This window comes from Pantherophis guttatus, chromosome 2 (assembly GCF_059756535.1).
Source record: "Pantherophis guttatus breed Tessera chromosome 2, ASM5975653v1, whole genome shotgun sequence".
Lineage (NCBI taxonomy): Eukaryota > Metazoa > Chordata > Lepidosauria > Squamata > Colubridae > Pantherophis > Pantherophis guttatus.
The window spans coordinates 293,222,306-293,243,358 of NC_142064.1; the positions used below are offsets into that span (position 1 = coordinate 293,222,306).

At 53.9% G+C, this 21,053-nt stretch overlaps 1 protein-coding gene across 3 annotated transcripts; it reads right to left on the bottom strand.

Annotated features, from left to right (window-relative positions):
- Positions 1–5,526: 5,526 nt before the first annotated feature.
- RGL2 (ral guanine nucleotide dissociation stimulator like 2) lies at positions 5,527–20,225 on the bottom strand. Of its 3 annotated transcripts, XR_009622206.2 has the most exons (18): positions 19,891–20,225; positions 19,392–19,490; positions 19,071–19,297; positions 18,794–18,853; positions 17,991–18,273; positions 16,183–16,398; positions 15,984–16,087; positions 14,755–14,839; positions 10,939–11,022; positions 10,775–10,849; positions 9,629–9,664; positions 9,401–9,522; positions 9,218–9,310; positions 9,013–9,142; positions 7,692–7,925; positions 6,918–7,032; positions 5,856–6,588; positions 5,527–5,691 (listed from the first exon to the last, which is right to left on the bottom strand). XR_009622206.2 is itself a non-coding variant. In XM_060690154.2 (17 exons), exons 1-17 carry the CDS (start codon positions 20,017–20,019, stop codon positions 6,383–6,385), a joined length of 2,298 nt encoding a protein of 765 aa, XP_060546137.2. In that variant the 5' UTR covers positions 20,020–20,225; the 3' UTR covers positions 5,527–6,382. The 3 variants fall into 3 exon arrangements, 2 of the variants coding, with proteins under 2 accessions (XP_060546137.2, XP_060546139.2); XM_060690154.2 differs by having other exon boundaries at positions 5,527–6,588; XM_060690156.2 differs by lacking the exon at positions 19,891–20,225 and adding an exon at positions 19,583–19,727 and having other exon boundaries at positions 5,527–6,588.
- Between the last annotated feature and the right edge of the window lie 828 nt (positions 20,226–21,053).

The window sequence follows — 21,053 nt, forward strand, 5'->3', positions numbered from 1 at the left end:
ATCCATTTTGGAATTTCTTTTTGTGTTGATAAACATATTATATTATCTTGAATCACAAGGCAAGAGAATTATGCTGGGGCATGCAGAAGATCGGGTTGTTACCCACTACGATGATGGGAATTAATAATCCTGATGAAACCCACAATTATTACTATATGGAATATAATTATAATGTCACTCGGGTGGTTGTTTTTACTTTTATACATATAAGAAGATATTTACTACTGATGGGGGCAGATATGATTGAAGATCCTGAATAAACTGTTGCACCAGCAAGCTATTTTACCCGATTATGGATGTTGGTTCTACCAATCCAGTGGAAAGACCTCAAAGAAGATACTATATGGATTATAAATTTAAAGTCATTGTCTTTTCTTTTTCTTTTATTTAGATATAATGGAAAATATAGACATATATTTTTAAGTAGTGTGGGCAGTGAATCAAAGATGTTAAGAAATGTTGTGTATGGCAATTTTGCATGATAGTGGGGGAATAAGCTAGTTAGTAGATTGATTAGTCTAAGAAAAGGGATTTTTAAGTGTTATATTTAGGGGAGTGGAGGAAATGGATAGAGTGGAATAAATGTTAAACTAGATTTTATGGGGAAGGCCGCTTTGAAATGTTATAGTAATATATATAGAAGATTAAATGTCAAAGTAGGACTTATCGTATAGTTTTAAAGTGGAGAAGTTATTCTATAATGTCATAGTATAATGTCTTTTTTTTCCCCTTTCTTTTCTCTTTTTTGATATGTATGGATAAAGGGGGATGTTATAATATTAATAATATTTTTAGTAAGTAAAGGTCAATATCTAGAGGAGGGAGTAAGTAATCTGTTATGAATTAGGTTTTTTTTTTGTTATGAAGAAGTCACAGGGGGGGATGGGTGGGGAGGGGGGTTAGGGAGGGGGAGGGAGAGGAGAAAAAAAGGGGGGGAAATTTGTATTTGAAAACTTTTTCAATAAAAAAAAAAGATATGATTAAGATTGATTAATAGAAATAAAAATGAGTGAGTTAATTTGAAATTAAAATTGTATTGATATAATAGATTTGTTTAGATGATGATGTTAGAATTTATATTAAAACTTGTTCTTATAGGTTTCGAACTTTTACTGTAGAGCTTTGACTAAAAATTTTTCTATATTTTGATTTTGAATTTTAAAAGATATAATGGGAAATTGTGAATGGAGCCTTTTTAAAATGTAAGCAATTGTACCTATTCATGACCGGATCAAGACTTCGCTCTCGAAAGAGATGTGTTTTAAGTGTTATGTTGGGGAAAAAAAATATTTTGAAAAAAAAAAAAAGAATGCTGCACGGGCATAAATGTGAGGATAGTCATAAGTGTGAGGACCAGTCAAAAGTGCGAGGATCTGTCAGAAATGACTTTTTTCAGCCCTCTGAGTAGTCCCTATACACATAGCCATGGCCACCCGGTCACATTATCAGCTAGCTACACCCACCCAGTCACATGACCTCCAAGCCACACCCACAAAATAAGCCACGCCCACAGAACCTGTTGTTAAAAATTTTTAAACCCACCCCTGGTTGGGGGTCACCACAACATGAGGAACTGTATTAAAGGGTCGCGGCATTAGGAAGGTTGAGAACCACTGGCCTAGACTGTCCCCAGGGATACTGGGCTGACCTGTCACTCCATCCCCCTCATCTCACAGATTCTTTGATCCCTTTTTCCTCTTTCATGCTGGGAGGAATGAAAAAGTCCCTGGAAACGATGCCAAGAGACTGGGAGCAGGTGGGCAACGGAGCCAAAGAGTTGGGGGCACAGGGGGATTTCTCTTCCACTCTCCCAATAAAGGGAACCATCCAAGGAGGGAAGGCAGCACCTTGGAAGTCAAGCCTGGCTTAGGGGATGGTTCACTCGAGAGGAATTGGGATTCTTGGACCATGGTCCACAACAGCCACATGGGGGGCTTCTGGCAGGGGATGAGCTGCCCCTCACAAGAACCGAGAAGGTCGGCTTTGGACACCAACCGGCTCGCCTCATCCGAAGGGCTTGAAAGTGAGACCGAAGTGAGAGGGAGACAAAGTTTTAGAAGCAAATTCCAAACTCAAATCTCGCAGGAATCAGCCAAATTGAAAGAAGGAAGGGAAACTCGGAGACAAAACAGGAGATGTAGAAGCCGAATTTGGGGTCAGTCGAAAGGGACTCAGATGCCTGTAATTCTCAAAGTACGAGGAAGAAACGGGGTGAAGGTGGAGCCCAAAGGCAGGTGTGACATTGCTGCAATCACTGAAACTTCGTGGGAAGAAACCCAAAATTGGAAGGTGCAACTGAAGAGGTTTAGTGTGGAGGAATCGTGCAGCTGCTGTCCAAAGGAAGTGGGAGACACGGACACAAACTTGTTATTTCGTATCCATATAAATGTATTTAAGATTCACTGCAGAGAAAACAGTCAGGAACATCCTGAGGTAAATCTCAAACAGCGCACAGAAGAAAAAGGCGGGAAAAAAGGGAAACTCCCCCTTTCCAACTGGAGCAACCAATCAGAGTGCAGATCTCCTCATACAGGAGCCCTCCCTCCCTCGACTGTTCTGCACCATTGTGCACTTTCCTCTTCCAGCTATTCCATTTAATATCTTCACATCTAAAGTGTTTGAAAGAAACAGACCTAATAAAAGAGGAGGTGGAGTTTCACTATATATACACACACACACATATATATATATATATAAAATAAACAAACTGATCTAGAAATGCAACAGAAGAAAGACGAAAACCTCCTTCAATGCATTTGGGTTGAGATAAAAGGGGGGAAAGAGGGATGGGGGAATATTCGGAGCCTCCCAACCAACCAGAGGAAACGGATGAACTTTGTGTGAATTAGCCGAGGCCCGGAGGAAGCTCCCCCCAAGAGTCATGGGGGGCTTGGACTCCCCTGGCCTCACCTGGGAGGCAGGTTCTGCACCTGGTGGAAGAGGAAAGAGGCTCCTGGGAAACCCAGCAGACCAGAGGCCGCCTTGGAAGCAGCCCCCCCTCCTCTCCCCCCATACGGGGCCTTTGCCACCAGGGGACGGGAGACCCTGGACGGGGCCTTCTCCAACCCCCAGGGAGCCTTTAAAGCTGCCCCTCCCCCTCCCCCTCCTGGCCCCTCCGATCCTCTCTCTGGGAGGCTCCGGACAGCAGAGAAGCCTTTAAGGTTCATCAGAGGACCCAGGAGAGAACTAGGGAGACTGGCCGGCAGAAGCCGTGGAGGCTCTACAAGGAGATTCCTTCAAGGGCAGAAATTGGAACGTATTTAAAGAGGCTGCAACGAATGGACAAGACACTGATGGGAACGAATAAGCTTCTACTGTCTTCACAAATAAAAATATTTTTAAAAGAAGGAATATTAGGCAGAGTCACTTTTTTCAGTGCCATTTTAACTTCAAATGGTCACTAAATGAACCGTTACAAGTCAAGGACTCCTTTCTTCAATGGGCTTTAACTGAGGGAGAAAAGGACTAGAGAACTATAATGAGGTGGTGGGGAAGGGCCCCTTCAGCCGCCTCCAATGGGCCAGAGGACCAAGGGGTTGTCCCACCTGCAGACTCAGCCATGGGGCAGAGGAGGAGAGTCCCTGAGCTGCCCTGAGGGAGAATTGAGGCTTGTTGCCTGCTGCCTGAGGTTCAGGGCCCAAGGGAGGAAATTGGGGGTCTTCAAGCCCCTTTCCCCGGCCCCCCTAAGGCCAATCCCCCCTTTCCTGCCGGTCTCAGGTGCAGGGTTAGGGTTAGGGAAGCCCGACCCCCAGTCTTTCGTCCGGAGGGAGGAAAAGCTGCTCATACAGAGAAGAATGGAAAATGGGGGGTGGGAGGGAGTGGGGAGGGAGCGAGTGGGAAGAGGGAGTGGGAAGCGAAGTGAGAGAGGGGGAGGGAAGGGGAAAAGCGAGGGGAGGGAGCGGCAGCGCTGCGGAATTCTCTTTCTGACTTCCAGAAAGTCGAATGTCTGTCACATCCAATGAAAAATGGAGCTTTGGAAGCGTCATCCGTCTCCAGGCAGAGGAGCCTCCGAGGGGTCCTTTGGAGGAGATGGTTCTCGGAGGGGCCGGGGGATGTTCAGCTGTTCAGCCTGGATTTGGCCTTTTTGTCCGCCCATCGAGCCCTTCCGAGGACCCGGGAGAGGCGGAGGTGGGAGTTTGATGGCGCCAAAGGTCTCCTCCTGGCGGGATTTCAGCAGTTGCAAGCAGAGCTGCCTTCCGCAATTGACTGAGGGGGATTTGGTCAATGCCTGACCCTCACCCTGAAGGGCAGGAAAGGGGAGTCTGTGGGGCTGGAGAGGAAGGGGGTCATCTGGTGGAGGAAGGTCTTGTTGGGCCAGGAAGTCTGACCCCTGGGAGATCCACCCTGCCTAGGTAGGTCGAGGTCAGGGTGGAGAAATGGATTTGGGGATTTTTCTGACACCTGGAAATGCAACACACGGGATCCAGAATAACAGAGTTGGGAGGGACCCTGGAGGTCATCCAGTCCAACCCCCTGTTCAAGCAGGAGAGCTTATGCCCCTCTGGTCAAAGGGCCGCCCAGTTTCTCCCTCAAAGCCTCCAGGGATGGAGCAGCCACAACCTCTGGAGGGGAGCCGGCTCTCTAACACCTGCAGGGCAAAGTCTGATCTTGAAGGGCTGGGTGTGATCTGGATGATCCCTTCTTCACACGACAGAGGGATCCAGCCTGTCTAGATAGGTAGGAAGTGGGGAGAAATCTACTTGGAGAGCTTCCTCCCATCCAGAAACGTCATCGGATCTATCGAGAGGGAGGGGGCTCCCCTGACTCCCCCAGCCCAGGAAGGCTCCTGATTGGCTCTTTTTTCTCCTTCCAGCAACTCCCATCCAACCTCCTGCAGGTGAGTTTCTCCTCTTCTTCCCTCACCTGAACTTCTCCCCCCACCCCCCGTTTTTAAAAATCCTTTAATTCTTCCTTTTTTTAAAAAAAAAATTCTTTCTAAACAAATCAAACCGCCCTCGAATTTGCCCTGCACGACCTTCGTGCTCTAGACAAATAAAAGTGTTGAAATTTCAAATTTTCCTTATGCAAAACTCCAGAATGAGGTGCCCTCAAACACCAATACACAACACTAAAACTTCTTCCAGGTTCTGGGATGCTGCAGGAGGGAGGGAAGGGGGGGAGGATTCCTGTCATTGGGGGAGGGGGAGGGAGCACTGCAGGGCTCTAAATTGCCCTTCCTGTCCCCCCCCCCCACTTTTCCTTCTGACATTTCTGGCTCCCCCCTTTGCTGCCTCCCCCATGGCCACCCCATCTTCCTCCTGCTCAATACGGATCCTCTCGAGGGAGGGAGGAGCCCCCCTTTGCAGCCCCACGGCTGAACTCAGGCCCCCCCCTTGGAAGTCCCAGGGAAGGAGATGGGGAGGCGTCATCTGGCCCCTCCCAGCCTTCTCCTCCCTGAAAGGGGCGGAGCCTCCCTCCCTCCGGTCCCTGCCCATCAACCACCCCCCTGCAGTGTAGGCCTTCATGGGGGGGAGGGGAAACTGAAAGGGAAGGGGTCCGTTTTCCCCCATAGATTCTCCAGAAACATTTACACCAAAGATTTTATTTCATATTCTAATTTTCTTCCTCATCTTTTTTCCTCCCAGAGCACTCAGGAGTTAATCCAGTTATCGGATGCAAAAGGATTTTGGTTTTTCTGTAGCTGATGAATTTCTGGCTTTTCCTGCAACCTTTGAAAGACGGAGGCTCCACCTGGCAGGTGGGTGAGAAGAATGAGGGATGGAGCTTCTCCTGCTGAGGCTCCCCGGCCTCCTCTCTTTCTTCGGAGGGAGGAGGTAGTAGAGGCCATCTAGTCTGGCCCAGGCTTGCCTGTCGCCCCGGACCTCCCAACCAGCAGAGACCCCCCCACCACTCACAGCCACGGCTGCGACCCTCCAGCTGAAACCCCTCTTGCCCTTAGCCAAGGCCACCAGATCCAGGGAGATCCCAGCCTTCACTCTGGGAAGGAGAAGCAGAAAACGGGTCGCTTGAGAGACGCTGGGAGGGCAGAGAAGCCAACGAGGGGGATGAGGGGGGAAAACTCAGCCCCCCTCCCCATATTTGTATCCCAGCAAAGGCTCTGCTGAACAGGCACGCAGGTCTTCACACACACACACACACACACACAGAGGAGAGACTCTCCTTGGAGAAGCAGCAATGAAGGCCCTTCAGTCACCTGAGACCCCCTGAGAGGCCTTTTCCAGGACGCCCCACTCAGCCCCACGGCCGCCCCACAGTCCTCCCTGCCTTTCGGTCCTCTGGGCAGCAGAGACTCCAGAACTCTTGCACAACCTGGGGGGCTGTTGAGGGGCCCCCCACTTCGTGTCCTGAGTGAGGTCCCAATCTTGTCTGGGGGTCCCCAACAGAGCCATATGTGGCCCCCCCACTCCAGAGCTCCTCCCCCTCAGAAAAGGGCCCGGGCGATCCTGCGGCCGGTGGCCTTGATCTTCGGGAAGGTGGCGCTGATGTCCGTCTCCCTGGCTCGGGGGCTCCTGGGTGGGGGGGTCGGAGGGGGGGTCTTCCTCGGTGGCCCCTTGGGTCGGAGCAGGAAGTCCAAGCTGAAGCCGTTCCTGGCATAGAAGACGTTTGCCATGGGGGGGAAGACCAGCTCTGTGGGAGAGAGTGGGGGGATCAAGGGAGCAGCCCCAAGAGGAAAGCCCCTCCCTCCTCCCCAACACCCCCCCCAGCAACCCCCTTCCAACACACATCATCTAGGCCAGGCCTCATCAAGGCTGCCATACTCAAATCTGAATTTGAACACAGGACCTTGGGGTCTCGAGTGTGCAGAGATGTCGCTTTCCGGAATCAGATTTGCAGGGACCCCACCCTCCCAGGTTGACTTCCAAAAAAAGTTCTGTACTGGCCACAACACTCACTCCCCCTGGCCCCCTTTGTGGGGCAGCCTGGCCAGCCCCACCAACAGCCCCCATTCCCCTCACCTCGGCCATCCGGCAACAACTGCACCAGCTCGTAGTCATGTGCCAGATTCTGGTCCTGGTTGTGTTTCTCCAGCACCTTTGCCACCACAGTGGGGGCCTTATCCTGGCTTGTTACCTGGGGAGGAACATGGAGAAAGGGGGTCGGCCAGCCAGCCCCACAGGTGCCTCCCCCCCAGACAGAAATGCCATTCAGCGCTTGCTGAGCGAGATCAGCATCCGTCCCATGCTTGGTCTGGCCTGTTCAGCATTTGCAGCCCTTCTAGGGACCTCTAAGTGGAATGGCGGTCCGGTTGGTCAGAGGAAAAGCTCAGCACCACTTGCTGAAAACTGGAACTCAGCCACGATTGATTGAAATCTGGAGAGCTAAACTATAACCATGGTGGTTTGCTTAGTTTTAAAAAATTTTAATTGCTTTTTATTTATCTTTTTATAATCTGTAAACTGCCCACCCTATCAAGGAGATGGGCGGCATATAAATTTAATAAACTAAATAAATTCGACTTACGGCCATAACCGAGGCCAAAATTTCTGTTGCTAAGCGAGACAAATGAATTTTGCCCCATTATTACGATCTTTCTTGCCACAGTCCTTAAGTGAATCACTGCAGTCTTTCAGTTAGTAACACGGAGTTGTCAGGAGGTTGCAAAAGGGGATCCCATGAACCAGGGACATAAAGATGAGTCCGTTGTCAAGCGTCTGAATTTTGATCAGGTGACCATGGAGATGCTACAACGGTCATGTGAAAACCACCAAATTCCCCCCCGCCCCACTCACCAGGATGCTCTTGTACAGGGTGCCATTCTGCAGGGCCATGCTGACCCGGATGATGCAGCAGTCCGAGGGGGAGGCGCCGCCCTTGTTGGGGGCCTGGGGGTAGACGGAGCCGCAGGAGGCCGAGCGCCGGTGGCCCTTGATGAAGCCGCCCCCTGTGTCAGGGAGCGGGGCCAGGCCGTCCCCGGGGGAGGATGGGGGTGACATGTCCAAGGCTGAGACGGAGGGCCACTTGCCCTGCAGAGGAGGGGAAGGGAAGTTAGGCAGCGGGGATCGGCACTGGATTCAGGGAAAGGGCCCCGCAGGGTCCCAGCCATGGAGAGTCACCAGGGAAGCTGTCCTGTGGCCCTCCTGCTTAAAAAAGGGTCCCTGGCAGAAAACTGGCGCTGAGGACCCAGGAGGGCCCCATCCACCTGGGTTACATGTATGTTCACTGGTCCATCCGTGTTAGAGACCTCCTTCCTCTTTTTTCATCCCCCTCTTCCTTCCTTCTGCTTCCTTTCTCCTTCTTCTTCCTCTTCTCTTCCCCCCATCCTCCTCCTCTTTCCTTCGTCATCCTTCGTTTGTCCTCCTCCTGTCTCTTCCCTCTCCTCTATTTCCTCCTCCACTTCCTCCTCTTCCTCCATCTTCCTCTTCCCTGCTTCTTCCGTTCCCCATCCTTCCTTCTTTGTCCTCGTTGTCTCTTCCTCCTCCACCTCTTCTCTTCTCCTTCCTCTTCCTCCTCTTCCCTTCCTCATCCTGCCTTCTTTGTCCTCCTGCTCCTCCTCTTTCTCCTTCTCCTTCTCCCTTCTGTTTCCTACTCCACCTCTTCTCTTTCTCTTCCTTCCTCCTTCCTCTTCTTCCCCCTCCACATTTCCTTCTTCTCCTTTTCCTCTCCTTCTCTTTCTCCTCCTCCCCTTATTCTGTGAAGAGGAAAGACTGTTCCAACCTTCACTGCCTCCCCCTAAGGAGCACTGAAGGCTTCCTTAAATGTGGGTCCCCCTTGGAAGGAGAGAAGAGGCCCCAAAGGGGTGACAGGAGGGCCCCTTTTTTGTCTAGGATGATGGACTCACATTGCAAAGTCCCTTCCATGCAGGGGGGCATGAAGCATGGGGAAGGGGCCCTTTGAAGTCCGTCAGATCTCGGAGAACAAGTTTGGGGCCCCCAAACAAGACCCCATGAGAGGAAGAACCCTGCCCTCTCTGTGGCTTGGCTTTTAAATAATACTGAGGACTAGAAACTTGGGCGAGACCATTGGCTCAGCAACGCTTGACTCAGCTCTTTTCACTTCGGGGGTCAGCCTCCCCCCCCCCAGAAGAGTCCTGAGGAAAGGGGGCTGACTCACCTGGACTGGTTGGGGGGCCCCCAGGGCGGTGGGGGAGGCAGCTGATGGGCCCAGCAGGTTGGGCGAGACGTGGGGGGAGCCAGTTCTGTCCCAGGGCAGTGGGGCACTCACTCCCAGCAAGGCGATCAGGCTGGAGAGGAAAGAGAGGGGTCAGTGGGAAATGGGGGGGGAGAGACCCCCGAGAACCTCCTCTCCCGGTCCTTACTCTGTGCAGCGTGTTATCACCAAGGTGGGCTTGCTGGGCTTGGGGGGAGCTCCTCCCTCGCTGGGGACCTCAATGGCGCAGGACAGCTGGTAACTGGGAGGGAGAGAGGGGGGTGAATCGGAAATGGGGAGATGATTGGGGGTCTAGGCCCAGCCCACCCCCCTCCAGAGCCCCCGCACCCACCTCTGGGTCTCCGTCAGGGGGGGCAGGCACCGCAGCCATCGCTGGAGGGCCCGGTCGGGAGCCAAGGCGTAGTTGCGGCATTTGGCCTGCAGGAGGCGCAGCCGGGTGAGGATCTCAAACTCCTGCAGGGAAGGAGGAGAAGAGAGAGGAGCAGGGGGTCCTGCCAAGGTGGGAGGGGGCCAAGGGGGTCCTTTACTCCACACACCCCCACACACACACGGCACTTACCTTCCGGTGCTTCTCAAAGTTGATGTAGCCACTGGTCTGCAAAGAGAGCCGAGAGATGCCCGGTGAGCCCCCAGGCCCAGCTGCACCCAAGCCCCCTCCCCCCCAAGACTGCACCCATTTCAGAGAAGGACCTTGAGGCACACAGGACGCTGCCCTTCAAGGGAGCTTCACTGGTAACTGTTGAGTCCCACCACCTGCATGACGAACACACACACACACACACACACACACACACACACACACAGAGGATCTGGGCCGGGCAGCAACCGGCTCAGTTGGTCAGCTGCAATTGTGTCGCCTACACCAGGGGTCTCCAGCCTTGGCCACTTTAAGACTTGTGGACTTCAACTCCCAGAATCCCTCAGCCACCTTGCTGAGGAACTCTGGGAGTTGAAGTTCACAGTGGCCAAGGCTGGAGACCCCCGGCCTACACAATTCCATTTTGGGCGGCACAATTCAAAAGAAAGGCGGCCCAATTCGAGGAGCACCTGAGGTGTCCGGCTGGCAAACACCCCCTCCCCCAATGCAAACTCTGCCGATTGCTTTTTGCTAAAGTAACACACTTCACCAGTTGAATTCCCGCCTCTGCAGAGCTGTTCGAAACAGGGCCACACTCTTTAAAGATGAGACTCTCCGGATCTTGCTCCCCCAAATGGACACCCTCTGTTCCCATAATCCACAGCACCCACCAAGCAGGGGGGAAAGCTGCCACAGGCCCTCTTGGAAGAGGCTGGCGCAACACTGCACATATACACATACACACATGCACAGAGTCCTCGACTTACAACCACAACGGAGCCCCAAATTTCCGTTGCTAAGCAAGGCAGTTGTTAAGTGAATTTTGTCCCCTTTTTTTCACCCTTTTTAAATGTATCACTGCAGTTGCTAAGCGAATCATCGGTCGTAAGTGTGAAAACCAATTCTAATTCACTTTTTTCAGTGTCATCTTATCCCCGAACAATCAATAGAGGGTTGTAACTTGGGAACCATCTGTGCACACAACTCAGGCAACTCTTTGGGCACCCAACAGATGTGTCAGCTTTGCTGCTGTCCCCCTTCCCTCCTGGCCTGCAGACCCCTCCCTCTACCACCCATGCTGGGGGAGGGGCAGCAGCAAAACTCCTCTGGCTCCCCCCCCCCACTCACCTGCAGGCGGGTGGGAGTGGCCGCATCCAGCATCACCAGGTCCTTCAGGAAGGTGCCCAGGTAGGGGATCACGCCCTGCAAGGACACCGGAGGTTAAGGACCATGGCCCCCCTGTCCTCTCCCAGAGACCAGCCCCCCCTCCTTGAGATCAGACCCCCCCTCACCAATGGGCGTTGTTCCAGCAGCCTCCGCTGATGCTTGCGATGGGGGAGCTCGGCCCCTCCCGCTGCTGCTCCAGGCCCACCTTCCTGGGGGAGCAAAACGGAAAGAGCTGGGAGGGGGAGGAAACGCCCCCCTCCAATAGCCCCCCAAGGCCAACAGGAGCCCCCACAATGCAGCACTGAAACGGGAGAAGCACAGCAAACATCCAGCTTCCATCCCCCATCAAACCAAGCCTCAAATCCCCTTCAAGGGTCTTGGAGGGACACATCACCCCCTGCTAGGATGCGACCGGGGATGATGGGAGTTGAAAACCCAAGGACGGTGGGAGGCACCCAAGTAACTTCTTCAGTGAAAATGAACAATTTTTTGGGTAGGCATGGAGAGTTGTTGCAATGTACTACAATGCACTACAATGGTGCAGGGTCTACTTGGGCAGGGGGTTGGACTAGATGACCTACAAGGTCCCTTCCAACTAGGTTAATCTGTACCTGTACTAACTCTGCCATACTGACTGCAGGGGTTTCTGTAAATCCCAAAACGATTTACATATTGCATTTCATTTTGGGGAGAAACCCCTGCAGTCAATATGGCAGAGTTAATTCTTTCAACGGAAAAAACCCAATTTTCCCCCCCATTTTGACTGAAGAAGTTACTTGGATAAGTAACAAAACATCTCAGTTTAATATGTACAGTTGCCTTTTTGATTCAGTCTTCATTTACATGTTACATACAGTTGTTTGCTCTACCAGGTGGGGTTTTTCGCAACGGGAGTAGATTTATTTATTTATCAAATTTCTATACCGCCCATCTCACCTAAGCGACTGTTTGTAGTTTCTTGGTTACAGTATTGTTTTCTGCTTGGTTGTTTGTCTGGGGTTAATTCCTGCTTATCTGGGCATTGGCTATTGGAGGGGATCTGTTCTGGGTACTTTTTGTTTCCTTCTTAGTTTTCTTGCTGTCTCATTCGAATGGCGAGCTAACGTGTTTCATCTCTTTGTGGCTATTGATGGCTGATTTTTTTTTTTTAATTTGATTTATATGCCACCCTTCTCCGGAGACTCAGGGCGGCTTACAATGTGCTCAGCAATAGCCTTCATCCTTTTTGTATATATTTATACAAAGTCAGCTTATTGCCCCCACAACTGGGTCCTCAATTTACCTACCTTAGAAAGGATGGAAGGCTGAGTCAACCTTGAGCCTTGGCGAGATTCGAGCCTGCAGTAATTGCAGGCAGCTGTTCTTAATAACAGGGTGCTTTAGACCACTGTACTACCAAGGCTCTTTGCATTCATTTGTCTGAATGCCAACCTTGCAGGAATTCCCTAGAATTTTTACATTTAGCTTGGCCTAGGATGCATAGCGGAAACTATGATCAAGTCTGTCCCTATGCTGAATTTTCACCATTTGGTGTTCATGGATTCATTTGCTCATCTAGGAGTCTTTCACCTTGGCATCTTTAAGACTTGTGGACTTCAAGTCCCGGAATTCCTCAGTCATCATCCCTGGGAGTTTGAAATCCACAAGTCTTAAAGTTGCCAAGGTTGGAAACCCCGGTGCTAATCTGCCTGTTTATCTTTGACAATGGCTGTTGCAGTCATTACACTGTATATGGGAGATGACTCCTCTGTTTTCTTTTTTCCCCTGGGGCTTCCGGGTCTCTTGAACCATTTAATATGTTTTGGAGGGGCTTATAGTTGGTTTGTGTGTTATGGTGATGCTGTGTGGTGATAATCGTCCTTTGGTTGTTTCTGAGATATTTTCAACGTATGGCAACAGCTTAATATCAGTAAGTGGGAGAGGGATCTTGGAGTCTTAGTGGGCAACCAGCTAAATATGAGCCAGCCGTGTGCAGCAGCAGCTGCCAAAAAACCCAACGCAATCCTAAATTGCATTAACAGAGGGATACAATTAAGATCAAGGGAGGTACTAATACCACTCTATAAAGCCTTAGTAAGGCCACACCTAGAGTACTGCATCCAGTTTTGGTCCCCACACTATAAAAAAGATGTTGAGACAGTAGAAAAAGTGCAGAGAAGAGCAACCAGGATGATGAGGGGACTGGGGGCTAAAACATACGATGAACGGTTGCAGGAACTGGGCATGGCTGGTCTAGGGAAGAGAAGGACCAGGGGAGACAGGAGAGCAGTCTTCCTATATTTGAGGGGCTGCCCCAGAGAGGAGGAAGGGGGTCCAGCTATTCTCCAAGGCACCTGAAGGAACAATGGATGGAAACTGATCAAGGAGAGATTCAACCTGGAAATAAGGAGAATTTTTCTGACAGGGAGAACAATCAACCGATAGAACAGAAGTCGCCTTCAGTGGTTGTGGGGCAGAAGTGGGTTTCTGACCAGTTCTAGAGAACCGGTAGCAGAAATTTTGAGTAGTTCAGAGAACCGGTAAATACCATCTCTGACTGGCCCCGCCCCCATCTATTCTCCGCCTCCCGAGTCCCAGCTGACCGGGAGGGAATGGGGATTTTACAGTATCCTTCCCCTGCCACGCCCACCAAGCCACACCCACAGAACCGGTAGTAAAAAAAATTTGAAACCCACCACTGTTGTGGGGGCTTCATCCCTGGAGGCTTTTAAGAAGAGACTGGACTGCCATCTGACAGAAATAGTGCAGGGTCTCCTGCTTGGGCGGGGGGTTGGACTAGATGACCTACAAGGTCCCTTCCAACTCTGTTAATCCATAAACATTGCCCTTTTCACACCTTAGGCTGGTTGTGTTGTCGTGGGTTGAGTTTAACAGTTGGAAGGAATCTTGCAGGTCATCTACTCCTACTAGATCAGTGTTTCTCAACCTTGGTAGCTTGAAGATGGGTGGACTTCAACTCCCAGAATCCCCCAGCCAGCAGCGCTGGCTGGGGGATTCTGGGAGTTGAAGTCCACCCATCTTCAAGCTACCAAGGTTGAGAAACACTGTACTAGATGGTCAGGTATATTTTAATAAAGTTGCCATTGTCTCCGTTTTGCTGGAAAATGGCGGTCTGCTTCCTTTTCCTGGTGTTCTGGGTTGCTGCAATACGTTTGTATCCATCTGAATTCTGTTCTTACAAAAGTTGGGTTGTTATTCGGTTACCAAGTTACTTGGAAACAAAAAGACAAGGAAGGATGGGAACAAAATGACTAGAATACCTCCTTGTCAGCAGCCAACACCCAGATAAGCAGGGATTAACCCCAGACAAACAACCAAGCAGAAAAAAATGCCCTAATCAAGGATTTACGGAGGAGAAAATCACACTCACATCAACACTGGCAGCTGCTGTATGAAAACAGAGAGGAAACCACACACTCATTAGCACTGAAGGTGTGATCTATTCTGGTAATGAAACGTCTGAAAACAAACAAACAAACTCAGAGAGCACAAAGGATTCCACAGTCCATTCCTGAGCCACAGAGATTGTCTTCTATTGCTACCAGCCAGATAAACGGGGATTAATACCAGACAAACCATCAAGCATAAAACAATACCAAGGAACTACCAAGGGGGAAATCGCACTCCCACCAACACCGGCAAGGCCAGCTATTCTATATAAATGGGGCGCAAACCCCACACTCCCTCACACTGATGTTGGAAAACAAAACACCTCACAAGCAAACAACCAAAGTTCAAACGATCATGGTTCAACCCCGATATATAGATGTTCTCTTCTGCTAAAAGAGATTTCCCCCCACCCCGCATCACAATTCCTTCTCCTGCTGAAATTCCTGAGGTGGGGCTGCATCTCAGTGGAAATTTCCAGCCCCTTCCCTGCAGGTGTCACACCCCCAACTCACAGCCCGGGCAGCAGGGAGGAGAGCACCATGGGGCCTTACCTGGAAGAGGAGCTGCCGGCTTTGGCTGTAGTTATCCTGCTCCGAGCAAATGGTGCTGAGCTCCTCGTAGCAACGGGCAGACTCCCTGCCAACAGAGAAGGCACCTGATTTCCTTGAAGAAGGGGGACACCCCACCCCGGACCCTCAAGATCAGGGGGATCAGTCTGGTCCTACAGGAACGCTCCTGGTTGCCATTATGGGCCTAATGGCCCCTTGTGGAAAAATGGGGCTCCCGGGGACACAGAGCCCATCCTCCACTGCGGCTCTCGGAGGCAGAGGATCTGGCCCTTCCTGGGATGGCACCTGCTTCCCAGAATTCCCAGCCCTGTTTCTGGGGCAAATTTAGGCGCATCTGGAAAAGTGCCCCAGCCTTTTCAGAATTATCAGTCAAAGCACATTTCCTCATATATTGTAAACTGGCTCTGCTTTACAGGTATTTATTTATTTATTTATTATTTTATTAAATTTTTATACCGCCCTTCTCCTGCTGGACTCAGGGCGGTGCACAGCCAAGAATAAAACACATCCCAATACAAAATTTAATATTTTAAAAGAATTAAACAAATTTTGGCCCAAAACTTAAAACCTCCCGACTAAAATCCATTTACAATTAAAAGTATTCCTTGACTTATGACTACAACTGAGCGCAGCATTTCCATTGCTAAGCAAGGCAGTGGTTAAAAGAATGACGCTCCATTTTACAACCATTAAGTGAATCACTGCCGTTAAATGAACCATGCGGGCGTAAAGCGAATCCAGCTTCCCCATTGGCTTTGCTCATCTGGAAGCTGGCTAGGAAGATCCCAAGTGGTGATCACATGACATTCCTCCCCTCTCCGGATGTTGCAACTGTTGCAAATACCTGTCCGTTGGGGGGGGGGGGGCACCTGAATTTTATGTGTGGAAAGCCTTTTTTGGAGGGCTGTTGTAAGTTCATAGTCACTAAGTGAACGGTTGTAAGTCAAGGACTAACCGTATTTTAGCACTCTTTAAAATCACTTTAAGGGGGAGAGATTAAACCCAACTAGCAGCATTGAAAAAGCAGAAACTCCCTTTTCCACAGATGTCTCCTCTTTCCCCCACACCTCCATCTTGGCCGAGGCCCTTTCAATTGCCTTATGAGGGGGCAGGGCCCATTTTCCTCCCTCCCCACAGATCAGGCATTCGGCATGGGGCAGGGGAACGAGGACGGGCAGCTGGCGGCTCCTTCCTGCCCCCTCCTCACCCACCTGGAGGTCTCCTCCCAGGTCCGCTTCAGCCGGTGCAAAGACGTGGACTGCAGGGCGGAGACCACGGCGTAGAGCGAGGAAAAGTTGCGCAGGAGGAGACACTCCTGAGAGGGGGCAGAAAAAGAGAGAGAAGAGAGAGAGGGGTGTTGTGGGTCCTGATCCGGGAGGCCGTTCCTGGGAGGGCCGAATCGGGACCCACCTCAGCCACGCAGATCCACTTCTCCAGCAGCCGGGCCCGCTGGGTGGCACGCAGCCCCGTGTCCCACAGACAGGAAAAGATCACGGCGTTGGCCACAAGGTTAAACTGGGCCACGGTGGCCCGGACGGTGGGGCAGTCCCCCTCATGGCCCTTCTTGTCACGCTGAGACCAAGCGGAGCCGAGGCACTCGTGGGGCACCAGGCGCAGGAAGAGGTCCTGGAGGGGAACAGCCAGAGAGGGGTCACCGGAGACCAGACGTGTCTCTCCCCACCTCAAAACAGACACCATGCAACCACACAGTAGGTACACCAGGGCAGGGGTGCCAAAATCAAGGCTTATGGGCTGGATCTAGCCCACAAGGTGCTCAGATCTGGCCCGTGGGGCTGCCCTGGAACAGTAAAGGACTGGCCTATGGGCCTCTGCCAGTGAAAACAGAGCCCAGGTGGGACGTGGCCTCCCTGACTCCATTTCCACTGGCAAAGGGCTCCAGGAGGCCGTTGCAGCCAAAAATGAAGCCTTGATGAGCGACGTCAAGCTGGCCATGCCTACCCTGACCACGCCCCTGGCCACACACACACCGTCCCCCCCTCCCCGAGGTCAAACACAACCCTGATGTGGCCCTCAATGAAATTGAGTTTGACACCCCTGGTCTATGGAGGTTCTCAGCCGTCCAGGTCATGGTTGTCCCAAAGGGGCTTTTTCAAGAGGCAACAAAGACCCTGAGGGAGCTCCTCCACGACAGATAACAAAGAAAACAATAAACGAAGCAACGTTGTCATTCCGTATGTTGCAGGCATATCAGAACAGCTCAGGAGGATCTTCAGCCAACACAACATATGTGCACACTTGAAACCCAAGAATACACTAAGGCAGGAGCTTGTCCACCCCAAAGATAAGACACCCAAGACAGAAACTGAGCCACGTGGAATATGCAGTACAATGCAGTGAGCCATGTGCAGATCACTGGGGAAACAAAACAGCCACTTCACAAACAAATGGCACAACACAGGAGAAACAAACCCATCAGGACTAGATTCAGCAGTCCATCTGCATTCAAAAGACACAGGCCCCTCTTCTGAAGACAGCAAAGTCCACAATCTGGACAGGGAGGACTGCTGGTTTGAAAGAGGGGTCCAAGAGGCCGTCTACGTCAAAATTGAGCAACCCTCTCTCAACAGAGGGGGAGGGATATGACATCACCTATCTCCAATCTACAACAAAATCCTTTCAACCGTTCCAAGAAGGCTCCACACCCATTTGCACCACTCAGGTGACCCTGAGGACACAGACAAACCTCCAAGGGGCCTCAAGTGACCAGCTGTCTGCAAGGAATATAAATCCTTCCCTTCCCCACCATCCAGTTGGAGCTGAGGAAGCTTCCGGGATGAGAAGCGAAACGTCTTCAAAGAAAAACCCAAAAAGTCCAGTTGCCTCTTGAAAAAAGGGCACCTTTGGGAGAGCCACAGGTAAGAAAAGAACCACAAAGGTATAAAAGCTGAAAAGGAGGCCTCTGAGGAGCCTGCAATGGAGGCGCACAACCTCCAGGTGGCGCACTGCAGGAAAATTTAGGTGCACTGCAGGAAAAAATAACTTTTGGGTATTGCACAGAGGAAAAATAAAGGGGGCTCTGAGCCCTCCAAGCCAGGTGTGGGGCCTGGACACCCTAAACCCCTTATAAGCCATTGCCCGCTGGCAGGGGGCTCCCCAAAATCCTTTTCCTCCCCACAACTCTGTGGCCAGGGGAGCAGGGAGAGATGCCACAGCTGGAAAGGGAGGGTGCAGGCCTCAGCCCGGCCCTCCGCACTCACCCCGTCCTGCGCTGTGAGGTGCGCAGCCACCTCTTCCGCCTGCAGCCCCAGGATGTAGTGGGGATCGGGGTCCCCATCTTGGCCGGGGCCCTCCTCTCCTCCACGCTCAACCGCCAGAGAGTCCCTCCTGCTCGGAACTTCCGGCAGGCTCTTCTCGGGCCCCGGGCTGCTTCCCCAGGCCCAGTGCAGCCAGCTCACCAGCTGTTCCCGCAGGCGGGGCTCCAGCCCCATAAAGTCCTGGGGGTAGCCGTCCAGCCAGGAGCAGAGCAGGGAAGCCAGGGCTCTGCGGGGAGGGGGAAGACAGAGACACAATCAGGGCTGGACCACCCCCACCCCCACCGGGCGCAATGGTGCAAACTCTCCCAGCACAAAAGCCCCTCACTGACCAACCAGCAGGGCCCTGATATTTTGAGATGAGCTGCTCCTGGTGCGGGAGGTTCTGCCGAGCCCTCAGACAAACAGCTGCTGGTCTGGGTCCTTCCTTGGTCCACACCAGCTTTGTGCCCCAAATGAGGGGCACAAAGTCCATGGGGCCCTGCTTAGCCTGAGCAGCTGCAAGGAGGGGGGTGCAGGGGAACAGCCTGTCTCCCCCCCCCCGCCATGGACTGGCTAGCTGCAAAGCTCAGTGGAGGGACAAGGGGGGGGGGACACAGATGGGCTGCAAAGGATGAAAAGGGCCCAATCCAGAACAAGGGTGCCTCTGAGCATGGCAGGGTCAGCCACTGCGGAAGGAGAAGCCCCACTTTTCCCAGCAAAGGGGGGAGGGATTGGGGAGGGATGAGGGCCAGAGGGAGGAGACTCACCGCTGCAGGTCCTCCATCTTCTGGGGGCTGCGAGCATTGGATCCGGTCACTGCCTGGAGCCTATTTTGGGGGGGGAGGGAAACAGAGCAGCTTCAAAAGACGGAAGGCTGGCTCTCCCCGACCCAGAGGAGCTGGTCCCCTGTTCCCTTCACAACAGCCCTGTGAGGTGGGCCAGGCTGAGGCAGAGGGAGCTCACGGGCGGTGCAGGGCCGCCCAGCCTGGCTCTCTAAGGAGGATCCCTGTGGAATCCCACCCGCGACCCCCCCAGGTCCCCCACCTCTCCAGGAGGAGCCCCAGGACGACGGTCGGCTGGGCGAAGCTGCGGTAGGTGGCCAGGAAGGCCGGCCGGTAGCCCGCGTCCCCGAGAGCCGGAGCCTCCAGCAGGTGCCGCACCAGGCGGGGCAGCGAGCCGGCCTTCAGCGCCCGGGACTGCGCGGCGGAGGCGGCAAAGGAAGTTCCCGCGCTGCCCTCGGACGGCTCCGCTCCGCCGGCCGCCCCCTCGACCTGCAGGGGGAGAAGGAGGCAGGCGGAGAGCGGGAAGGAAGCGGCGGCCCCGGCCCCGCGCCGCCCCCCCCGACGGCCCCGCCGCCCCACTTACCCCGCCGCCGCCTCCGCCTCCGCCGGGCCCCGCCGGCCCCCGCGCGCTCACCGTGTAGACGGCGCCCTCCTCCGCCTCCTCCCACGACGCCAGCGGGGCCTGCCGGGAGGGGAGGGCGAGGAAGAGGGTCTGCAGGCGCCCGGGAGACCCCCGCCCCCCCCGGTTCCCCCCGCGGCCCCCCCTCCAGCTACCTTGGCGGGCAGGCAGTACCAGCGCGTGCGGGTGAGCGGCGGCCCCTCGGGCGCGCCCCCCGGCTCCAGGCAGCCCCCCAGGCGGAGGAGCCCCTTCATGGGAGCCCCCACCCGCCGCCGGCCCCGCCAACCTGCTGCGCCTTCCGCCTCGCCCGCCCGCCCAGCGCCACTTCCCCAAACAGGCCGGGCTGCATTCCAGGTCCCGGGCCGCCGCCGCCCTGGCGCTCCGCAGCTCCGGGGACGCCCAGCGCGCCTCGCCCGGCCCCGCGCCTTAAGAGGGGGGCAACGGAGACCCTGGAGCTGCTCACCGGCGGCGCGTCGGGCTGGCGCCGCTCCTGGGCATCGGGGCTGCGGCTGCGGACGGCTCGGAGCGTGACGGCCGCCTCGCCCTCGCCGTCGCCCGGCAGCCGGAGGGAGCGCAGCGAGCGGCTCAGCATCCGGACCCGCCGCGCCTCCGGGCAGGGCTCCAGCCGTCCAGGCGCATCGCGGGGAAGGCGGGAGGCTGCGGCACCCGGAGGCGGCTCTAGCGGGAAGCCGGGCGAGGAGGTCACAGGCCGGGTGGCGCCGCGCCAAAGCCTGCAAGCGGATCCGGCTGCGAGCGGAGAGGCGGCGGCCGCCGAGCGGACCGGCTGTTCGGACGCTTCCTTCCTGCCCTCGTTAAGGCAGGGCGAGCGCGGGGCGGACCCGGGAAACGCCGCAGTCGCTCGCTCGCTCGGCTTTAGGGCTGCGCTGGGAGCTGTAGTCCCCGGTGCTCCGGGTGGGGCCTTCATTGGGCCCCCAAGGCCACTTCGGAATGGCTGCCCCCCCTCAGGAAACGGGGGGGAGGGGCAGGGAGAGCCTCTTGTGGCACCTTTGGCGCCCAGCAGCTGCAAAGAGGCCAAGGAGGCCTCATTTTAACCTCCGTTAGTTGTGCCAACCCAGCCAGTTGCAGCACCTTAAATGGAGCCACACGCGGGAATCCCACCGGTGCAGTTACCCCCCCCCCAAATCATTACACAAACAGTGCTCAGCCCACCAGGAACCAGAGAACAGAGTCACTTGGCGTCCCCGTCCAGTCCCACTACAGCAACCCTCATCCCCAGCCAGAACCACCTAGAGCAGACCTGGGCATTTTACAGCGTCCGTCTCTCCTTGTCTGGCCCTCAAGAGGTCGATCAGAAATTAAGAGATCGAATGTATATAAACAAACACCAGACAAGTGTGTTGGATTCAGCTTGAAAGAGGCCTCTGTTGTTTCAATCCAGGTTGTGTGTGTCGGTGCCTGCCTACACACCTTCACAACCCTCTGTGTCCAGCCCTCCACAACAGCCCCAGCTTCTCCTGGGGCCCCCAGGGAAAGGGAATGGCCCACTCCCAGCCTGGCCTTGGGAACCCCTGGCCACAATTGGCCATGGCCCAGTCCTGCACTCTCCCTTCTGGTCGGGAGACCGCCCGGAAGCCCCGTCCCTTTGGCCCTGCCACGGCCACGGCA